The sequence below is a fragment of the Candida orthopsilosis genome, assembly GCF_000315875.1.
Source record: "Candida orthopsilosis Co 90-125, chromosome 2 draft sequence".
Taxonomy (NCBI): Eukaryota; Fungi; Ascomycota; class Pichiomycetes; order Serinales; family Debaryomycetaceae; genus Lodderomyces; species Lodderomyces orthopsilosis.
Genome location: NC_018295.1, coordinates 544,032 through 565,738, shown reverse-complemented (window position 1 = coordinate 565,738; position 21,707 = coordinate 544,032). Strand labels below are relative to the sequence as shown.

Here is a 21,707-nt window from a genome sequence, read left to right as displayed (position 1 = left end):
GAATACCCAAAATCTAAATTCCAAAAGTTGAGAAAACTGATTACATTGTTCAGGGGAAGAAATGAAGAAGGCGTTTGTGTTTGTGTTTGTGTTTGTGTTTGTGCTTGTTGGTGTTAATGCTCGAGACATGGAAATTTTCTGTTGTGGAAGGTGTTTTGAAGATGAAAGGTACTTAGTTTGGCCAACCTGGTATCTGGAGTTGACGAATACTGAATTCACGAGTGATGGAAGTGCATAGAGTTGAGATTGGGATTGAGGTTGGTGCAACTTGGTCATGTTATGCAAAATGTTGTTTTGTATCCATATTCCGTCTTCTGTATATGGAATTCAATCGTACTCTCTCTCATAACCAAACATGTAGATCAATTATATTCTCTAGTTTATCTTGGTCTTGATTATTGAATGGGTTCTGCTTGACTAGACCGAACACACAAAATATCTTTCAAGACAAACTCATGTTGCATTACTACAATAGAGACCAATAGCTCACTTGATATGGGTACTACTCAAATTTATATTAAACCATGAATCTCCAACGATATAAAAAATCGATATTCTCCTAAATTTGGTGTGTTGATGGGATTGTACCATTTGTTCTTGCACTATTTTCAAATCCAGGTTGTTGTTGTTGTTGTTGAAGTGAATGATCTGAACCTTCAGTTACAACTTTTGATTCTTCTTCACCATGAGTATTGTATGCATTTTCATCAGATACTCCATTTCCAACAGCAGCTTCTTCATCAAGATGAGGAGCAACAACACCATCTTTGCCAACAGATCCACCAACAGTTCCAGTATCAGTGAAATTCAAACCAGCAAAACTCTTTGCTGAAGTGGTTTCAGCATTGAATAAAGTTCCCCAATAATAAGTTGTATTTTGTAATAAATGATTAGCTCCATAGTTTTTAATCTCAGGAACCAAACTATAACCAATAAACAATCCCAATTCGATACTAAACCAAACCCAATTCAATAATGAAAATGGCAATATTGCTTGATAAGCACGACAAGTATCTTCAGAATCACGCATGTAGTACCACCAATTACAATCTTCAGGAAACACATCTGCAATTGCTGCCCAACCAGCAAGATAAAAGATCCAAAATATACATTGACATCCCAAGACGACAGCTGTTGGTGTTTGACCTGCAAATACTTTTGGGGCAATGAACGCAATGTAAGCTAACCAAATGATGTTGAAGATTGCCACGACTAAATTGAATGAGACTCGAGAAATGTTGGTGTTGTAGCCTGCTAATACACCGGCACTGAGACCCAATACTATAACGGCAAATACAAATTCAACCAGACGTAATATGATACTGGTTGTTCTCTTTGTGATGTTCATTTTTTTTTGGGGGGGGAGGAAAGTAGCTGTAGATGAGTGACTATTAATAGATATGTAGTTTGTGCTTTGGTTTGATGTTGATGTAGGCAATTGACTGCTTGAATAGTTGGAAGTTGTTAACTTTGACAGAGAAATTTAGTGGAAACACATGGTTATAAATGATAAACATTCGAGGGGGGGTTGGCTAACTCGAATCAATATAAGACAATAAACAAAGATTGTTGTATGCAAAGTGAGTTAAAACAGGGTTATATAAAACAATGGCTGTAAATTAAAAAAGTCGTGATTTGAAATTGTGAACTAGGTTGGGTTATCCAATCATATTGGTTAAATGACAAATCGTGGTATTCAATGCCGATCTAAGTTGCAGATCATTTACATGGAGTTAAGATTTCTTTGGTCTCTTATTGTTGTTTATTGTGGTGATTGTGGTGAGCCGTAACTGTAAAAGAATGATTCTCTGTACGGCGGTAAAAGAAACAATAAGAAAATCACATTTGGGGTTTTAAGTGTGGATTATTCATAAAGGCTCAGAGAATACGAATAAACTAATATTGTGATTATACTCTAATAAGTAGGGCGTAGACCATAATCGAACTGCCAATCTTTATGGTCATGGGTTCTTCTACACTAAAGGCAGTGTTTGCTAGTATGCGTGTCTCCTGTACGTGCACAAAGGGACAAATGTGTGACTTGTTACATTTTTCTTGGGTGTTATTCTAAAATTAGACCAAAAGAATATTTTGTATATTACATTATACCATTTATTGTGATTTATTTAGTTTAGTCAGCCGTACCTGTATCTATTACATAATCATCCAGTAATAGTCGCAAACTACGTTTACGAAAACTTTAAAATTAACAAGAGAGAGAAAGGGAGAGAGAGAGAGAGGGAGAGAGGAAGGTGACACAATGTATACACAATAATTTAATCATCAATTTACAATAGGTGAATTCCTCTCATTTTCACAATGCAATTCCATTTACCACGGCAAAAAATCAGACAAGACTCAAGTGGTACATTTACGAAACCGTAATTATGTCATATATCTTCACCAAACTTTTCCCCAATGTTCTTGAATAATCTACAGAAGATAAGAAAAAAGAAGAAGGTTATAATGATCATCTTCCTTGTACCCCTTGGCAACCACAACCAGTACTTTCGGCCTTCTTCTCCATGTGTGGGCACAAGAGAGCCCAGAAAACACCGATTTTCCTGGTCATAAAAACTATGATTTGGAATAGTTTATTTTAGTTTTAGATGGAGATATTCTTAACGAGAAAACGATTTACGATAACAAACATTGTTACTTGTATACCTTTGTGTATTATTTAAACAACAGTTTAACAACAGTTTACTCATTATATGAGTTTACGAATAATTAAAAGATATGAATGTATCATTTACATGTGATAGTATTATCTTCTAGCACTATTGTACATTTGAAAACGTTCAAATCGATAACACGAAAAACTTTGTCAATTACACAAATTATCAGGGAGTTAGTTCACTTAAGCCGTCAATTTTACTTGGTCTAGTCTTAGTCTCATGTATATTTCAACCCTCTCTAGAAGCACACTCGACTATATCAGAGGATAACTACGATTTGAATCAGCGCTAGCTAGTCAAGGGTATTTGAATCCGGTTCGTGATACTTTCCGGCTACCAGTTCGTATCGGTAGCGCCGGCAATAAATGATTCCACATTAGTCTCTTAACTTCGCCTACTTCAAACTTTACTAGCTATCACCCGATAAGAATGAGTGCTATATCAGCAATCAAGTACAATGCGACAAAGACACCTGCAAAAGCAGCAATTATTTTCCTTCATGGGCTAGGTGACAGTGGTGAAGGTTGGTCTTGGTTACCACAACTCGTCAATCAAACTCATTTAATTCCTGATGCGCAATCAATCAATTATGTGTTTCCCAATGCACCACAAATACCCATTACAGTCAATGGAGGCATGGTTATGCCAGGTTGGTTTGACATTTATGAATTTGGTAACCCTAATGCTAAACAAGATATTGATGGATTTTTCAAAAGTTGTGATGTGTTAAAAAGCTTAATTCAAGAACAAATTGATAAATACAATATTCCCGCTAATAAGATTATTATTGGTGGTTTCAGTCAAGGTGCTGCTATTTCATTGGCAACTGTCTCCTTATTGAATTTCAAAATTGGTGGTGTTGTTGCATTATCTGGATTCTGTGCCGTCAGTGAAGAATTGGAAAGACGATTAATTAAAGAGGTGAATTTTGATACTCCAATTTTTCAAGGACATGGTACTGCTGATCCAATTGTTGCCTATGATTTTGGTAAAAGGACTAGTGAACTTTATCATAAATTGGGATACAAGAATTTGAAGTTTAATACATATTCCGGAGTAGCTCATAGTGCTAGTGAAGAGGAATTGATAGATGTTGTTGACTTTATAAAGAATGTTATAGCATGAACCAATAGATATCTGGCTATTAGATCTAATAGAGGAAGTGTGTATGTAGATTTATCTGATTACGATGTAACATACTCAAGACTGCACCGGTAATAGTACATACAGACTTAAACAAGCATCCAGGTGTTATCTGTTCAATAAATCCTTTCCCGTCACTCTAACCTAATTGGCATTTTCGCATTCTTGTTGCAATGTTTCATACATATATTCACTAAAATGACACAATCCATCTTTACCATTACACAATTCATACAAATCATTCCTTTGCCAACTTCCAGGAATAATCTTGGCGTTTCCATCAACTTGCAAATATCCAAACACGTTCCCTATATAAGGTTGTCTTGAGTATTTAGGAATATCTCTAAAATCGTAAATGGGCATAAATGAATTTGCATTGGTTCCTGCCTCCATTATAAACGTAAAATCATCATAAATCTTATTTTCAAAAGTCTTGTGTAATAGGTCAACAAATTTCTTGTTGGTGGTGAAGGTCTGTGGCTTGGGGTCGGTAGTTTCTGAACTTCCAATGGTTAGAGCATCGGGGTTTTTAGATAACGAGAAATTGTAATGATGAGGTGGATTTTCATGGATGAATATTTGAGAGTTCTTTGCGTATTGAGTGAGTGATCTCAATTGGTGGGGTTTGAATAACGGAGAATGTCTAGTTGTTCTGTTGAGTATTTGAAGCATGGTTGGTTTAGGCTGCTGGTTGCTTTGATGGTTTTTCATCGCTCTTTCAAAAAAGTTCTCAATACGAAAGAGTGGATAAGAAGAAATTACAATGTTCCCTCATAGGAACTTATTCGAAGCCGGCGATACTCCTAGATCATAATTACTACAACTCAATCGATCTATTAACACGTTTAATATATATATGTACAAAATCTATCCCAACATACTTCTCTTTCTACCTCGAAGTCTAACCTCTTCTAACCTTTTGAACGTTTCGGCATACTTATTCTTTCCGAACTTCTTATACTCTTTCAAATAATGAGCAGACTCATACCCTTCTAACAACCATGCATTGTATAAATTGGCAAATACCGAATGAGTACTGGTAACAGACCGTTCAAGTACATATAAATCCACAGCTTTATCTTCAGCCAACCCTGAAAAAGAAGAAAGTCCAAAATCTATCAAAGCAGGCTCCCATGACTCTTTCGATCCTGTTAAGATCAAATTGGAAGTAGTCAAATCACCATGAATCATATCTGATAGATGTAACTTACCTATCAATTGACCAACTTTGTAACAAATTTCTTTAACTCTATCACCTGTGCAATCAGATTTGCTTCCTTCTCTTTCAAGATGCCAAAACCAGTTCTTTACCGAGCTCACATTCCCATTTGGTAAATCAATACCCAAATTCTCCATCCAAATGATTCCATTACTCAAATCACATGAAATTAAAGCCGGACATGCAATCCCCAATTTACTCAACTTGTACATGAACTTAGCCTCTCCTGCCGTTCGCGTTTTAGTGATTTGAGCATCGATTTTGGGGTGTCTATAGGGTTTTGGTGGTCTATATTTTATGATGAATTGATTTTGATTTTTCAAATATGGGTGTGATGAGTAAGGGTGGGTTTTAGTTTGAAACACAAGCGCTTCAGCTCCTTGGGATATGACCTTAAAGTCTGTGTTTGGTAGGAACTCTTGGACTCGTTTAATGTGTTTTTCACTCATGTTTTATCAAAATGGGCCAGCTCTTTCGGATTATTGAGCTTTGTTAGTGCTGTTTCAGTAACCACTGGATTTGACCGCCGCACTTTTTTATCTCGGTCAACAAAGTTAATTTTACCCCCATACAACACTAACAATGCTGCCACCATCAACCATCTACATAATACCTCCGTATCTACTTAGCACTCATGAGGGGGGACAATTAAGGAAAAGGTTGGCTCGTATAAGTGAACGATTGAGTGTCAGCAATGTGATTACTACAGACTCACCCTACTTTTCCAAGATCCCCGTGGAAACCGATCTGGACAATGAAGAGACAGGTTTCACATTTGCTAGTGATCCCATTCTTCATTCAATAATAAAGGAAAAGGTGTTGTACAAGCTAGCTATAATCGGTGTTTTGGGGAATAATCCTATGGAGTTTAATTCACATGATGATAAATACGTCCATGAAATGTTTAATATATTCAAATCTAGATTGCTTGAAGGTGGAGACGAAGAGGAAAATGAGGATGCCAGGCGTGATAAAGCAAAAGATGGTACCAGTAAAAGCCCATCTTCCGTATTCAATTCGACAAAAATAGGAGAAGTTGATTTCAAATGTCTTCACGATGACAACGTTTCAGATGAATACCAGGCATATTATCATTTATCATTGAACGAGCTTTTGAAATTGGCTAATACCTACCCCAAATCAAGAGCCGGCAATGTTCACAGTTTGATTAAACTAAACAAAGGGACCCATTTTGGGTACCCTCTTCCGATATCATGGGCCCCATTAATTCACTCGAAATACTTATCATACTTAAAAGAGCGGTTTGATTTTGGTATAAGTACTGATTATGGGTACTCAACTATTACTTTAAAATCAGTCAACCCAAACTTAGCCGTTGAAGATGCCGAGGATATACACAAGGCACGATTTTACAACATGATCACTGACCAGCCGATAAACTCATCATTTGGAATTTTTTATTATGAGTTAGAGATTGAACAAGTAGCTACCCAAGCTACAAGCTTCAAGACTTTGATATCTATGAATGACCCTTCGGTGAGTTCAAATTCAACCTTAGAAGTGCTTGCTGGGTTTACCAAAAGATTTGTTACTTATGACGCTATGAAACTGCCTTCCAATTCTACAAGTCAACAATGTACGATAGATATGGAGAAAATCAAACATGATATCAATCATAATGATTCCTTGGAAGGGTTTTCAAGTACTGATTTGAATCTATTTCTCAATACCAAACCAGGTGAGTTCAAAGGAAGTTATGCTGTAAATTTTGCTGATTCGAATTTTTACAATTCGATAAAGAGTGCAGAATCGTTGGGAAGGGCACTGATTTCAAACATGAATAGACGACTTAGTACGATTGGAAGAGCACAACAGCAGGAGTTTGATTCGGGCAAAATTGATATTGGAATTCCATTCAAAACGAGTGTTATAGAGGATAACCCATCACACAGAGTATATAAAACAGACGTAATTGGATGTGGTGTGAATTTTATGAACAAAACTATATTCATCACATTGAATGGAGTGTTGGCAAAAGTAATTACTGAAAAGGACATTGCTTCCAATCATGGAGCTTCAAATGATTTATTCGAGTTGTCCAATACTGAAGACGCAACTATTGAAATATACCCAATGCTAGGGTTCAAGTTGAATGAATTGGAAAGAGTAATGGATGTTGATGAAATTAGCACTTCTAAGATCACGACAAATTTAGGATTCAAAGAGTTCAAGTTCAATATAAGGAGCTATGTCAATCATTTCAAACGAGAAAATCAAGAAGCAATTTATTTGTCATTACTTGAAAAGATTCGTCTGAGCCATTCGAAGCTGAATGAATCTAATACTCTAAGTGACACTGAAAGATTACTATTACATGTCAATGATGATTCGCAATTGTTGAACAAGTTGATCAAAGGATATCTTGTTCATCAAGGCTATATCAAGACGTTTAATGCGCTCAATACAGATTTGAACAAATTGAGTTCTAATAGTATGGATGGAAAGGGAGAAGAAGAGAATGAACGTGTACTAACATCGAGTCATGCAAGCAACAGGCAACGCATAAAGGGCCTCATGCAAGCTCACAATTTTGAAGAAGTATTACATTTCCTTCATGAACATTATCATCACGAATTTTTCGAATTAACTTCAGGTGTCGATACCATCTTTCAAATCAAATGGCTTGACTACTTGATTGGTTTAAAGGAGTATTTAGACAGAAGGTTGAAATTGCACGATAATTTCGAGTTTGAGTTCAAAGAGAGTGAACAAGAGATGTTGAACAAAATTATTGGCAAACGAAATTCATTATTAGAGGAGTACAAAGTAGGCCCCGAGCAAGATAAAGTTAATGAACTTTCACCCTTACTACTAGTTCGTCTGAAGGAGGATCTTGATAAATTACCAAAAGCAAAGAAATTGATTGAGAACCATGCATTGCATTTCAATAAAACTTTGTCTTCAATCAATTCCGTGGTTTTGAAAAATGCTGGGTTCAAAAAGACTTCGAATCTTGAAAGGATTTTCAATCGAGTGGAGAATAATATCACTTCATTGATTCAACATGATCATGATGACAAGTTCAAACTCTTAAATTTAGAGGCTGATTATATGGGACAATGTGATTGACTGTGTATCAGAACCAGAAATGAGATATGATAGCAAGAAAACTAGATTTTGATTCATTCACGTAGACCTCTTTTTCTTCTTCGGTGGCTCCAGAGATTCCACCTCGTCATCTTTAAACGTTTTCCATTCTTCATTCTCGTCAAAAGGTGACTTGACATTAATCAATTTGTCATCATTGAATAAGCTGTAATACTTTATAGCCCAACCACCCCGTTCCAATTCAGTAAACGCACCTTCTGGATAACTCCTCAATAGCTTGAAATACACAGGTAATAGCTCCTCCACGTATTCCTTCACGCTATATTTAATCTTTTCACCTGGTTTAGTAGGGTCAAGTACATAGTACATAAAACTTTCATCACTGAAAAATGGTGGGGTGAACTTCGGTTGAATCTCGTAAAGACAATTCATTAATAAACTACTAGTTGCTGGTCCAACTCCTTTTAATTTACACAATTCCTTCATTGCTTGTCGTATATGTTTCTTATACTCGTCAAGTTTCTCATCAGCAGCACTTATCCAGAAACCAGACGACAAATCCTTGAAATAATTCAACAATATCTTGAACCCAGCTTTCGTCACTTCTATTACTGACTCTTCATTATTTGATTTGATGAGTTTTGGCAACGAGGGTCGAAATGTGCCAATGCTTAATTTCCAATCCATTAAGTTGATGAGTTCGCTTTTGGTTATGTAAGTTGTATCTTTGTTAGAACTTAAATATCGGCCTGCTATAATCTCAAGCAATTCATCATCTTTCCATTGATTCAATTGCTGGAAAGTTTTGCTATTGTTGTCAAATTTCTTGCTTGTTTGATCTGATAATTCTCGTATAATGGGTTTGAATAGCTCGTTGTTGGCCTTGGTAATATATTTCAAGCTCATGATAACTAATTGATACTGTTTTGTAGTTCTAACTGATAATGGCCTCTTTACAGCGGAACGACTGACGCGTGAAAGTATGTGGAATATCGTGACAAAACTAAGAATTTGTTTATTCCATTTGTAGGGCACCTACGATCACACATTTCTACCAAATATATATTCATTCCATCTAATGGGAGCAAGAAAATAGTTGTCGAAGGGTTGAAATTACTACAGATGGGGTTACACAGAGGTCGATAAATATGCTCCTTTCTGCGATTGGTACATCTCATAATTTGTGTTTCTAAAGAACAAATGGAAGAGGCCATATATCTACTAATGTTTAATATTTCTATGAACCCTATTCGCCAGCATTCGGCATAAGCTCCAAAACTAAAACCAAAGTTGACAAACTTGTATTTATTGGAATATCACCATGTATGTTTGCAGACCACGCACCACATTTGCATCAATTCTTGCCATATTGATCTCTGACACATTTTTGCATTTGTTGATCACAGCACTAAATTTATGCATTGCTGACGTCCACGTTCCTTGACTGATTCAGCTAGTTTATCACCAATAGAAGTTTCAAAGGATACGGCGAAATGGAAATCAAAACCAGAGCTCAGATTTGCAGTTTTCGAGCTCAACCAAAATAGCATTTTTTTGGCGTCATAATCCTAATCATTGAAACCACATTCAATCCGTTTCCAAGATGTATACCAAGTACTACCTACGACAACTCGCCATTGCGTGAAATGTGTTCCAAATGGGCGCGTTTAAACAAGCCCACCCTTTATTTATACTTGAGTTATCATAAAGTGCAACATCAAAATCTCCTAGAGCAGTGTTGGTACCCTTCCAGAATATTCTGATTCCCTTCAATGATGTGCCATTCAAGTATAACCATTCGATATAGTCTAAGGCACCATCCGTAAATTTAAAAGTTAACTAGACCCCCTCATCTTCTATGGTCTCCAGTCTCAATGGCTCTACCAACTTTTTGGGACTTGTTCTAACACACGCCTTTTTATTGTGTGAATTTGACGTCTCCATACTCACAACAAAGCTGACGATCATGAAAATCAACACCAAGGATTTACTCAACTTTCCACCTCCGATTCTCGTTAGATCAGTACCTCCATTGTTGCAAGACATACCATACGATTCCAGTTCTATTAGAGTTGTAGGGCGTGGGTGGGCATTTGAGAAAAGAACAGTACTAAGTGAAACTGATGAGAATTAATGTACACGATTTCTCTCTCTTTCGAGTCAGTAGCAGCAAGTAGATGTTAAGTATTGTTTGACATTTTGAAGCGTTTAAAAGGACTACTGCGATTGTATGAAAGTGTATGATTGAAGTAGGGATTTTTGTATGATATTTGAATTTGAAGAAGATCAAAATCTTACTCTCTAGAAGTATTCAATTTGATAGCTTTGAGAGTTCCTAAATAATAAGGATTCGCATCAGGTATGCTAAGCAATAGTAGTACAAAATGCACTACTCGAACTCGATTAATCTAAATATATTTCTTCACCGTATATAGTAGAATTGTCTGAAATAGCTATACATGGAAGATACTCAGAGGAACTATTCACTTTACCCCGTTAGGATATTCCCAATGTTGTCAATTATAAAAGAATTCGAATTTATCTCATTAGGCTTCATTTTGGGTCAGGAAACTCATGAAAAGTTTACTTTCTCGAATTGTTGGGTGTCTTACATCTCGTTGCTATCTTTAGTATTATGAATTTTTACAACCAATTTTACCACCAAATTCCCCCATAAATATTTTACCACCAAATTCAACTTGACTGCCACTTTTCTTCTTCTCCATAGTTCTAACTGTTGGTAAGGAGACTCACCAATCACCTGCACTGCGAGTTTTTGTCCATTCAAACTTCCATTGAGTTGACTTTTAAAAAGTATACCTTGTAGAACCAGTTAATTGTCCACATTCGACATGGCAAAACCAAGAAGAAATACCAGTATATTTTTACGTACGGTTGAATTCATCACAACTGTTGCTATTTTGGGACTCAGTGGCAGTGTTTTGGCCAAAGTTGGTCATAACATCCCAAGAGTTTCATTTACTACAACCGTGGCTGCCATTGATGTCCTTTACTTGGGCTACGTGGGTCTTTTTGTTCCCGTTGCATTGAATAATACAACACCTTCGTTTATCATCTTGGGTGCGCAAGGAGCAGTATGGATACTTTACCTTGCATCTTGGGCTGCAATTGCTGCTAAATTTCCAACAGACTGTAGTACCAGTTCGTGGGAGAACAGTTCAAGAGCTACTTGCCGTGCATATCAAGCATTGCTTCCATTTACATTGTTCAATTGGCTTTTGTATGGTGTTGAGGGTGCTTTGTTCCTTAGTTATAGCTATGTGAATGAGGTTGTTAATTATGGTTTAGGACACACGTTCAGACCAAGTCCATTTTACTGGGGTTCCATATTTGCCCTTGATCTTGGTCTTGTTCGTCAATGCTGTGGAATTTTGCTTTTCAGCCGCTCTTCAGAAAGAGAAAGAAAATACCATGTAGACGCCGAGGACGGCGTTGGGCATAGAGAAGGTGAGATTGCTTCTGCTGATGAAAATATCTTAGCCGAGGAAGAGACAAAGGCTGTTCCCGAAGAGCCAGCACCAACTGGCCATGTAGTGCATGACCACCATGTCAGGGGCTCAGCACAGGGTCCAGCACGGGCATCTATGCAGAGTAATAGAACAGCAACAGGAGAACCCGTAGGGGTTAGCCGAGTTTAATTAAGAATCTGCTTCATGTTTGCTATGAATTTGGCTTAGAGCATTGCTAGAAGGTAATTTATATATTGCTGAGTATTTCTAGTTAGAATTAAGAAATGAAGCATACTTGTGTTACCTTGGTGAGCAAATTCATTTTTCAGGTCAAATTGCTTCAAAACCCCTTAAGAAATTGTAAGGAATAATTTTGAAATTGTTTGTGTAATCCGATTCATCGCAGAAATTTTCGTCAAAAACATCACCAAGCTATACAACTAGATCCGAAGCCACATCAACATCACCCCTACTAGACTCAAAATCGAAAATGCAAATAATAAAAGAACGAGACTCTTTCCTATCCAATTTTGAAGTATATGATCACCTCAAACATATCAAGCAAAAGTACAACTGGACATTTTCTCCCGAAGAAGAACTTGCACTCCAACAAGATCAACAACAAGACAACTACCATAAAAAACACCATCAGAAACAAAAGAACCGATTTACAGCCTGCGGTCTAGATTTAGAAGTAGCTACGCGAGATGTACTTCAGTTCATGGAAAATAATGCAGAAATAACACAAGTTGATGTTGGTAGTTTCAAACAACTCATGTTGTTTTTGAATCAATTTGAATTGATGAAAGTTGAGAAATTACAAATTGTAAATGCTTTGCCTAGATCCTTAGTTGTTTTGTATTTGTTAGTTGAAGATTGTGAAGAGAGATTTAGTGTTGAGATATGTGAAGAGATTGTGGGGAAGATTAATGAACTATTTCCATTAGAAGAGGGTGATCAAGAGGATGGCGAGGATGGCGAGGAAGAAGCGGAAGGCGAAGTGGAAAGTGAAGTGGTGGGTGAAGAGGAAAATTTACAGAACGATGAAGAGATGGAGTAGCTTTTCTTTACTGATGCAATCTATTTACAAGAGGACTATAAAAAGTTATTCATCACACCTGGCTTCGAAAGACTCAAATCGCCAGACTCGTCAATTTCATCCTCAGCATTATCAGCGCTGTGACCATGCTCGTTGCCCCTGTTATTACTCACCGGGACCTCATTAGATGGCGAAACTAATGCTGCTGGTAACGGAATTTGTCCAATTAATGGAATCGAAGGTCGTTTTCCACTAAATATGGAATCGCTAAAATCACCAACAAAATGTGTGACTTCTCCCAACAAGCCGGCAACTCCCAAAGCAAAAATACTTTCTGCATTATCTTTAGAATTAATCCAAGCAGCGTTTGCAGTATTCTCTTCCTCTGCGGTTGTAGTTTCATCAATTTCATGATTTTGTTGTGTCATTAAATCTCTATTAATCAAATTAGTCAAATCTTGTTCATCATCTAGGGAGTCATGACTAGCAAACTCTCCTGTGGAAGAGTGCTCCATCACCGATGCTACTGTCTTATTGTAAACCTTATCCTGATTGAAATGATTTTCCACAATATGCTTAACTACGGGCCATCCATAAGCATTGGCGAATCTTCTTCGCACAATGATGTTATTATGTGCGTCTGGTTTGAGCTTGACAACTACTTTGCGCCAACTCATGTTTTTATGATACTCACGTGCAATCTGCTCTTCGAGTTCCTCATAATTGTAATCTAGCTTGTTAAGGAATCTCTTTGTCATTGATGAGCTACCATTAGTCGAGCCATTCCCACCTGAGACAAATTGCCCACCATTCTTTAACATCTTAGGCAAATCCTTCTCATAGTACACTTTGTCGTGGATGATGACATTTTCTCGAGTTGTGGGATCAGTTATGTATTTCATAGATGGGAGTGGAGGCAAGAACAATGCTGCAGCACTATCCAAAAATGTCAGATTGGGAATGCCATGAGCCTCGCGTTTCTCGTCCCCACCTTCATCTGCATTTTCTTCTCCATCCGCTGTCGAGGTTTGGAAATTTCTGTATTGCTCGCCATGACCTTTCTGTTTCTGTGGCATAAAATATGACATAAGTGTTTGCATTGGCAGGAATGGATTATTATCTTGCACAGATTTGGGAGCTTTTCCAGAAGCTTTATCAGTATTTTTCCCCGCTTGTACACCATCGATAGCCTCTTTCGCGTCATTCAAGGAAATATCATTCGAATTGATCAACGGAACTAGCCCTTTGTAATCAAGATACAATAGAGATGAAGTTCTCAATGGAACAATCCCATCATTCAACGCATTTGCATACACGGTCCTTCTCTTGAACTGTTTTAATGTCCTATGCGCCAATCCTGAAGGTAACAATAACAATAATGGCTTCGAGTCGTTTTCTAAATACTTCAACCCTAGTTCTTGTCCCGTCTTTCCCACGACTCCAGCTGACAATGCAACTTTGACGTAAAGAGGGTTTTCATTAGCTACTCCCAATAACGGTGACGCTATTGCAATAAAATTAATCGGCTTGATTGTTTCAAAAAACCACGGAAAGTTCAGTCGAAGGTAAGCAATAACAAACGTTTGAACACATCCACCCAATGAATGGCCAATGAATGATATCTTGGTGACTTGCCCATTGTTTAGCATTTCATTCTCAGTAACAAGCTCAACGATGTACTCTGCCACTCTACTCCCCAAATACTTGATTCCTCGTTCAGTCTTTCCTGCATTATCAAAAAATGCTTTGACCACGGTTTCTTCTCCACAAGTGGATTGAGTCTTTTCCTTCATTCTATCGATTTGTTCTTTCAAATACAACATGTCGGCACTTGCATTTGAATGTAGTCCATGAGTCAATATAACTAAATGTTTTGGTTTCCCAGGTTGGAGCACAGGTAGATTCCACAAATCTTTGGTATCCCATTCAGCAACATTCAATAAAGGGTGAAACGTACCCACTTTATCGGCATTGAGAATATTCCTATCTGGATTAGACGCTTCATGAAGCACCTTCTTTGACGTTCCAACCATAATTTCAAAATCAATCATAATCTTTGTATTGAATATTATTTGGGATACGACATCAACTATCCAAGAATAATCCTTCTTTAAAGTGTGGCATGACAATTGTACGTAAAATGATTGGCCAGGTAATAGTTGTGGCTCAAATACAGGCTGGTCTGCAGTAACAAAATACTTGACGTTGGGGTCATAATCCAGCTGACGACAATCAACATACAAGATATATGGACCAGCTAAAAAGGAGTTAGTGAAATCCCTTCGAAAATGTAATTATTAGAAGTTGCTTTCTAAGCAATGTTCAGTACGTACCTAAATATATTGCTCTTTTCGACACTGGCTCAAGGTTTTTGACTTTTACCCATAAAGTTGGCGGTATTACTATATCATCGCCCTCTGCGTGCGGAGTGAAATGTATTTTAAATCGCTCCGTGTCGCCTAGTCTTAATGATATTGTCTGTCGGTATAGTATCTTATGCTCCATATTATCGAGTTGGTCTTGTGTCATAGCTATAGGTGTATTTCGAAGTTCGGATGTGGTAGGTAATGAAGCTGGTGTGTCAACAACCATATTGAAAATACTAGCTTGGTTTATCTAAGGGCCTGTTGTTCTATGGATGTGTGTGCCCTGGGTTCTATATTTGCTTATTGTTTGTGCAATGTGTTAAAAAGTGAATGTGATAATTTTTGTTTTTTAGTTACACCGGGATTGTCAATACCATCATCAAATTTGAGAGATATAATGAGAACGAAATGGAGCAGAGTTAAAAGAGCTAGCTTTAGTATCGGGACGAGTCCACATGGCGTAGTCAAGAATAAATTTCTTTATTGCAATCAAGAATTTGGATTAAGCTGCGGAACATTTCTAGGGCGTTCCGATAAACAATAGGCAGTTATCATCCTGCATAATAAAAACCGGATTACCAAAACTCCGATACAAGAGAACAATGTCAAATTCAAGTTATTGGGACACCTCACAGGCCTGCTAACCGTTTTAGAACCTTTCAAATGGCCTATAGTTGATACACATACGGTAACTGAAATATGCAAGTGTTGATGAATGCTTTGTCATCACATTTTCGCTTCTTTGATAAATCAGTTGCTAGTTGTAGTTTCTACAGCGGGACAACGACGGTCTACTCTATTTCGTGTTCTTAAACAACCAGGTAGATCCTGATAAAGCAGTCCTTAGAGGAGAAAAATCATGAATGAGTGAACTCGCCCAACAGTTACATGTTTTCTAAAAGACAAAAGTAGTCAGGAGGTATATACTTTACAACCAAACATTTATTCACTCTTGAGCAGCACACACACACACTATTAACACGTCATCTTCAAGCTCCATTGGAACTGAACGGGACACCATATAGTACAGCTCGTCATCTTGCTCCTCATAGCAGTACACAGGTAGGTCAGACTATGACGGCAGTTCAATAAACGACACGATAAAAAGTAAACAAAACAAAGCAAAATCAGATCAAAAAGACGCGTCAAAAGAGGACCTGATTATCTTCACTTCCTCTACTTTTCTTACAACTTCCGGCATTGCAACTTACAATGCCTCTGAAAAGCATTCCGATCTTTAATACAGGCCATGAGTACATTAAATGCGATCCAGGTGGGCGTTTGGCTGATGAAGGTGGAGAAGTTTCTGTTGTCCATATTGGGGAGTTTTCATTAAAAGCTGATCCTTTATCAAAACTAGCCTGGTGTCCTAAAATGAACTTGTTACTCATGACTAGAGATAAAAGCACAATTCATTGCTTTCGTATCCGCGGGGAAGAGATATACTTTGTTGATAATGGTGCAGAGATCAAGGGTGTAACTTGTCATGAAAAGAACTTTTGTTTGTCAGGAGCTGATAAATTAGTCAAGATATACGATTCAAGTGATGGTAAGTTAGTTAAAAAGTTGGATCATAATTTCAGTGATATTAAATACATCCATTGGTCAAGCACCATCTACAGATTGAAAAACAAAGTACTCAAGAGTTTGCCAATCATATACAATGATATTTCGTACGATTTGGATTATTTGGTGACGAACGACGAAAATTCCATCACTTTCACTTTTAACAAGGTTTTGAATGTCAACATTGTTACAAAATATCAAATTAGACTGCAAGTGCTGTCTGCTTTATTTGAACAGGAGTACATTGACGAAAACAATCGAATGTTAAGTATCAAGATCCCTACGGAATCGAGGCAAGCATATGCCGATCTGATGGTCCTTCTATGTCAGGTTATTGAGTACCTTGAGAGATCTAAAACAACCTTAAACGAGATTGAAAAGGAGCTCAAAACTTTTTACGTTGCCATCAATAGGTATTTGTCAAATTTGAAAGCAGAGGTAAGTGGCGGCTTGTTACAAGATTTGAGCGACATGTTACTTACAAGCAATATACCTGATGGAACTAAAGACTTCTGGGTCAATCAATTTGGAGAACGTGGCTTTAAGAAGATGACCAAGTTGTGTGAAACAGTGTTCAAAGAATGTCGTAAAAAGATTTTTCAATACTTGATTGCCCCAATAGAGAGAGTTATTGCATTATTGGATGAATTGAATGGGATCACCAAGTGGAAGAATGCAATGGAACTCGATTTGGAAGATATCACCAAGCTTACGAAACAATGTCAAAGCGAGTTGAAGGCTTATGACCAATTAATGTGGGATTTGAAAGAGGAGAAAGATCACTACGACGAGTTGTTCAACTGGTGGAAGACAATTGTTGATAAATTCGCAGACAAAGAAGCGAGTAATAACTATTCTACTTCAAGCTTGTTGGAGTTTATCCACTCGAATTTGTTACAATCTAAAGTTTTGCAATATATTCCTAGTGACTATGATACAATTAAACATACAGGTGATGGTAAATTGTTAAGCGGGTCTCAACAGGAAATTTCAGATCTATATCGGACCATTTTAGATCAAGTCGACGAGTATCATCAATCATACGTCGAAATATCTGTTATCACTGAGATCTACCATATATCTCCTCCTATGGATATGCAAGGATCAGCTTGGGGACTTCAGACTGTTGAAGCACATACTGACTACTTTAATAAAAAATTGGAAGTATGGAAGGTGAACGATCAAGTGATTGATCAGGTGACTGATACCAGAGGATTTGAATTTAGGGACAAGGACTTGGTTGTATTGGCAAAGGATTGTCTTTATGTTCTCGATCATGCTACAACTACACGTGTACCTTTGCCGGAACTTCCATTCGAGCCAGCACATTTGAGAGTCAACTCTAAATTTGTGTGGATAACCGATAAGGAAAAAGTCCACTATGCAGTATTGAAGTTAATATAATGGTGTTAAAGTTGATTGAGTTTATAATTTGTATTTTCAAGGTAATATTGTTGTCGTAAATATTTTCGAATTATGTCTTGTAACTGCTCTTCGCTTAAAACTTTTTCTTTGATAATCAATTTCTTGACTTGGTAACTGGTTGTTTGTTCAGTACGTTTTCTTTGGAGGTGGCGAAAGAAGTTTGGGTTGATTTTACCTCTGGATTTCATCAATTTTTCCAATTCTTCCTTCAGAATTGGTTGGAATGTTTCCAAAATGTTTTTGACGTGACTGACTTTTTTCCTCAATAAAGAATCAATACCAACTGGGTGCTCTGGAGTGCCTAATTTAGAAGGGTAGTAAAATACCTCAAATGGATGCTTTGTGATTTCGAAAGTTCTCTGTGACATGATAAAAGTATATGCCTTCTGTACTTCTTTAATGATATTAAGCACTGGATTCACCTGCTGGCTGTACTTTTTCATCAACGGTAGTGGAACCTGAGAAATTTTACTCTTCAAGTTAAGCGATTGCACAACTGAAAATGGTTTGGCTAGCTTATCATAATATGTATCTTTCGTCTTTGCATTTTCAGTTAGTACGTCAATAAGATGTATTGTTGGCCAGTGTCCTTTCACTTTCATATAAGGTATATTTATAAGCTCACTATACCACTGTGGCTTCTCTACTTTGTAAATAGCATCAAGAATCTCATTTATCTTTTTGTATTGTTCTTGATCCAAGATTCGATGAAATAGGAGTTCGAATCTTTTGCTTTTGCCAAGTTGGTAATGCTGTTTCAACACTTTTGATCCATCGAGAATGATACCCCGTGGTAGCGGAAGTCTTCGTAGTTGTCTCTGTAGTAATTTGTAAGACTGTGCCATTTCATTCCAGAGAGTCGGTTGTTTGTACGTGATGCAAAATCTTTACAAAATCTTTGGTAGCTTTGTAAAACGTTCAAATTTCTCACATTAAACCAAACACGTATTCTCCATCAATCAACTTGAACACGAGATGGCTTTAGCAGAAAAGGTGTTGAGGAAAATTCATAAATTGAATTTAGTCCCAAAAGCAATCAAGCTACTACCTCGCCTTTCATTTATCGTGGCTATTTTGAGTATACTATGGCTAGTAACATTACCGCAAGATGGAAACTATCGTAATTGTTATATTTCCGAAAATGCATTGATGCCAGGACAAGTCACGTCTTATTTCCGAGAGAGTGAATGGAACATTGTACGTGGGTATAGACACGAAATTAAACAACTTGAACTGCAACCAATTGAACAACGTAATGAAGCTATTACAGCATGGTTACAAGATTTGGGTTTGCCGGTTTCGCGACACCATAATGGATTCACTAATGATACACTTTACTCGATTATGCATGCATCGCGAGGTGAAAATACCGAGGCTATGGCGTTAGTTGTACCGTGGGTAAATTCAGATAATGAATTCAATGAAGGAGCTATGGCACTTGGTATGGCATTGATGCGTTATTTTCAAAGAATTTCCGTGTGGTCAAAAAACATTATTCTTGTGATTCCCCCCGATGGCAAACAGAGCTTAAGATCGTGGGTTAATGCATATCATACAAGTTTGGATGATACAGCTGGGTCAATAGAAGCAGCCATAATTATGGAGTATGGTAAGCAGGGTGATGGTTTTCAATACTATGATATGTTCTATGAAGGTTTGAATGGTCAATTGCCTAATTTAGACTTACTAAACACCGCTAACCAAATTGGCCAACATGAAGGTATCAGTTGTAGTATACAAGATATAAGTGATCGAGCAATCAACTTTACAAATCGATTGAAGACTTTATTTTCTGGAATTTTGAGATTAGTGATTGCTGGATCTAGAGATGTTCATGGTCATGAAGCATTTTCAGGATGGCAGATTCAAGCATTCACAATCAAAGCTAAAGGAACCCAAGGACACGATGTGACTCAATTTGGTCGAATCGTTGATTCTACATTCAGATCAGTCAATAACTTGTTGGAAAAATTTCATCAATCATTCTTTTTCTATTTGATGTTGAGTCCAAAGCATTTTGTTTCTATTGGAACTTATTTACCTAGTGCAGTGATGTTGGCGGTAGCATATGCATTTGGTGCATTAAATGCGATATTGAATTCGGGTATCGATTTGGATCAAATTCCACAAAATTTGAGCAAGTTGTTGATTATTGCGGTGGTCGCAGAGGTTGTGTGCGTTGGTTTATCCGTCATCATACCGCAAGCATCAAAAGAAACGTTAAATCACGTTCCCTTGGCACTCCTGATATTACCTGTCTTTGTTGTAAGAAGTCACGGACACTCTTCGACCGCTACAAGTTTTGCATTGATCGGATTAGCCTTATTGATTATTGCATTCTTAATAACTGCTTTACTAATTGTCCATTTCGCATTGGCACTCACGATTGGTTTATTGGCAATACCATTGACATTTGTGCCCACCGTGATACAAAAAAATAGGAAATTGGCTATCCTGTGTTTGTTCATTTCAAATCCATTCTTTGTATTCGTTCTTGCTAATGGATACTTTGCTGAGGAATTCTTTCCAAACTTGATTGCTTCATGGAACCAATTGCAATGTTGGACTTGGTTGGTTATTATTTTAGGATGGTTTCCTGCTTGGTTAATGATTGCTTATGCTACAACTGGGATCAGTACAACCCCTGTTGTTTGCGAAATTGAAAAGAATGAAAAGGATGAAAAGGATGAAAAGTTGTGAAAGATATAATGTATATATACAAGTTTATTCAGTATAACTATACTAGCTCTAAGTCAAGTCCTCTGTTACTACTCCTCCATTTACTCCTGTTTGAAGTCAATGACTAACCCAGGACTATTAGCTGAGGAGATGAAACAATAACCCAACCTGGTCTTTTTTGAAGCATTTGGATCAATTTGCGAGAATATAACATCACTAACCGCTTTCAAATTTGACATGATTTGGAAATCACTAAAAGTAGTATTCCCCACAGTAAAAGTTATATGAGAATCCTTTTGTTTAATTTGATATGATCTTAAAATATTAGCAATAGCTTGAGGATCATCAGTAACAGTTCCCTTTTTCTTTGTTGGTTGTAATCCTGCAGGACCTAATATCCTCGCAACTGATCTTAATTGACTTTCCATTTCACTAGTAGCGAAAACATGGGTGAAATCCCCAGGTAATAATTCTTGATTGACAAATTTATCAATTAATTCTTTACCTCCTAAATATTGTGGGTCGACTAATGTCAGTAATTCTTCAATTATCGAATGATGAGTAGTGAATACAAGTGGTTTAGTCTTCCTATTGATAGGGAATGGTATATCAACAGTTCCGTTAATGGGGGCAGCACCTTGTTCTTGACGTACATATAAATTACAGGTGATTGTCGATTTATCTGCTGGTTTACCCACTTCAAATGATCTAATGGTATTGAGTGCTTCAGCAATAGGCATATGTAATGGATGATCAATGGGGTTTTCCAATGATTTGAATTTTAACTCTTGTCTCAATTTACGCTTCTTTTGTTTATCTTTTTCTCGTTGAAGTTGAGTCTTGGTTTCTTTGAAGTGTACAAGGGTACGTATGAATGTAGCTGTGGGTGAAGTAGTACATGTTGGAATCACGCGCCTTATATGCTGAAGCGGTATTAGTCTAAACATTGAGGTTTCGATAGACTGGTTGGAAGATCTTAAGTCTTTGGCTGAAAAATTTTGTATTCAAAAGAGAGAAAGAAAAAAATAGAGCAGAACAATTGTTATATGCAGG

General features: G+C 37.2%; 13 protein-coding genes across 13 annotated transcripts; 6 read left to right on the top strand and 7 right to left on the bottom strand. All coding sequences in view use genetic code 12, as the record gives it.

Annotated features, from left to right (window-relative positions):
* Positions 1–559: 559 nt before the first annotated feature.
* Positions 560–1,348, bottom strand: CORT_0B02700 (hypothetical protein; the record flags this gene model as incomplete). Its single annotated transcript, XM_003867375.1, has 1 exon — positions 560–1,348. The coding sequence occupies one exon, from the start codon at positions 1,346–1,348 to the stop codon at positions 560–562; it is 789 nt and encodes a 262-aa protein (XP_003867423.1).
* Positions 1,349–3,107: 1,759 nt separating this feature from the next.
* Positions 3,108–3,803, top strand: CORT_0B02690 (hypothetical protein; the record flags this gene model as incomplete). Its single annotated transcript, XM_003867374.1, has 1 exon — positions 3,108–3,803. The coding sequence occupies one exon, from the start codon at positions 3,108–3,110 to the stop codon at positions 3,801–3,803; it is 696 nt and encodes a 231-aa protein (XP_003867422.1).
* Positions 3,804–3,965: 162 nt separating this feature from the next.
* On the bottom strand, positions 3,966–4,532 carry CORT_0B02680 (hypothetical protein; the record flags this gene model as incomplete). Its single annotated transcript, XM_003867373.1, has 1 exon — positions 3,966–4,532. The coding sequence occupies one exon, from the start codon at positions 4,530–4,532 to the stop codon at positions 3,966–3,968; it is 567 nt and encodes a 188-aa protein (XP_003867421.1).
* Positions 4,533–4,688: 156 nt separating this feature from the next.
* CORT_0B02670 (Bud32 protein) lies at positions 4,689–5,489 on the bottom strand (the record flags this gene model as incomplete). Its single annotated transcript, XM_003867372.1, has 1 exon — positions 4,689–5,489. One exon carries the CDS (start codon positions 5,487–5,489, stop codon positions 4,689–4,691), a length of 801 nt encoding a protein of 266 aa, XP_003867420.1.
* A 133-nt stretch (positions 5,490–5,622) lies between these two features.
* Positions 5,623–8,130, top strand: CORT_0B02660 (hypothetical protein; the record flags this gene model as incomplete). The annotated part of the gene is made up of 1 exon (XM_003867371.1): positions 5,623–8,130. One exon carries the CDS (start codon positions 5,623–5,625, stop codon positions 8,128–8,130), a length of 2,508 nt encoding a protein of 835 aa, XP_003867419.1.
* Positions 8,131–8,187: 57 nt separating this feature from the next.
* CORT_0B02650 (hypothetical protein) lies at positions 8,188–9,015 on the bottom strand (the record flags this gene model as incomplete). Its single annotated transcript, XM_003867370.1, has 1 exon — positions 8,188–9,015. The coding sequence occupies one exon, from the start codon at positions 9,013–9,015 to the stop codon at positions 8,188–8,190; it is 828 nt and encodes a 275-aa protein (XP_003867418.1).
* A 1,946-nt stretch (positions 9,016–10,961) lies between these two features.
* CORT_0B02640 (hypothetical protein) lies at positions 10,962–11,768 on the top strand (the record flags this gene model as incomplete). The annotated part of the gene is made up of 1 exon (XM_003867369.1): positions 10,962–11,768. The coding sequence occupies one exon, from the start codon at positions 10,962–10,964 to the stop codon at positions 11,766–11,768; it is 807 nt and encodes a 268-aa protein (XP_003867417.1).
* Positions 11,769–12,069: 301 nt separating this feature from the next.
* CORT_0B02630 (Rpc17 protein) lies at positions 12,070–12,639 on the top strand (the record flags this gene model as incomplete). The annotated part of the gene is made up of 1 exon (XM_003867368.1): positions 12,070–12,639. One exon carries the CDS (start codon positions 12,070–12,072, stop codon positions 12,637–12,639), a length of 570 nt encoding a protein of 189 aa, XP_003867416.1.
* A 35-nt stretch (positions 12,640–12,674) lies between these two features.
* CORT_0B02620 (Rog1 protein) lies at positions 12,675–15,123 on the bottom strand (the record flags this gene model as incomplete). Its single annotated transcript, XM_003867367.1, has 2 exons — positions 12,675–14,875; positions 14,952–15,123. The coding sequence occupies 2 exons, from the start codon at positions 15,121–15,123 to the stop codon at positions 12,675–12,677; spliced, it is 2,373 nt and encodes a 790-aa protein (XP_003867415.1).
* A 1,073-nt stretch (positions 15,124–16,196) lies between these two features.
* Positions 16,197–17,954, top strand: CORT_0B02610 (hypothetical protein; the record flags this gene model as incomplete). Its single annotated transcript, XM_003867366.1, has 1 exon — positions 16,197–17,954. One exon carries the CDS (start codon positions 16,197–16,199, stop codon positions 17,952–17,954), a length of 1,758 nt encoding a protein of 585 aa, XP_003867414.1.
* A 5-nt stretch (positions 17,955–17,959) lies between these two features.
* CORT_0B02600 (hypothetical protein) lies at positions 17,960–18,820 on the bottom strand (the record flags this gene model as incomplete). The annotated part of the gene is made up of 1 exon (XM_003867365.1): positions 17,960–18,820. The coding sequence occupies one exon, from the start codon at positions 18,818–18,820 to the stop codon at positions 17,960–17,962; it is 861 nt and encodes a 286-aa protein (XP_003867413.1).
* Positions 18,821–18,950: 130 nt separating this feature from the next.
* CORT_0B02590 (Gaa1 protein) lies at positions 18,951–20,675 on the top strand (the record flags this gene model as incomplete). Its single annotated transcript, XM_003867364.1, has 1 exon — positions 18,951–20,675. The coding sequence occupies one exon, from the start codon at positions 18,951–18,953 to the stop codon at positions 20,673–20,675; it is 1,725 nt and encodes a 574-aa protein (XP_003867412.1).
* An 80-nt stretch (positions 20,676–20,755) lies between these two features.
* Positions 20,756–21,601, bottom strand: CORT_0B02580 (mitochondrial ribosomal protein of the large subunit; the record flags this gene model as incomplete). The annotated part of the gene is made up of 1 exon (XM_003867363.1): positions 20,756–21,601. One exon carries the CDS (start codon positions 21,599–21,601, stop codon positions 20,756–20,758), a length of 846 nt encoding a protein of 281 aa, XP_003867411.1.
* Between the last annotated feature and the right edge of the window lie 106 nt (positions 21,602–21,707).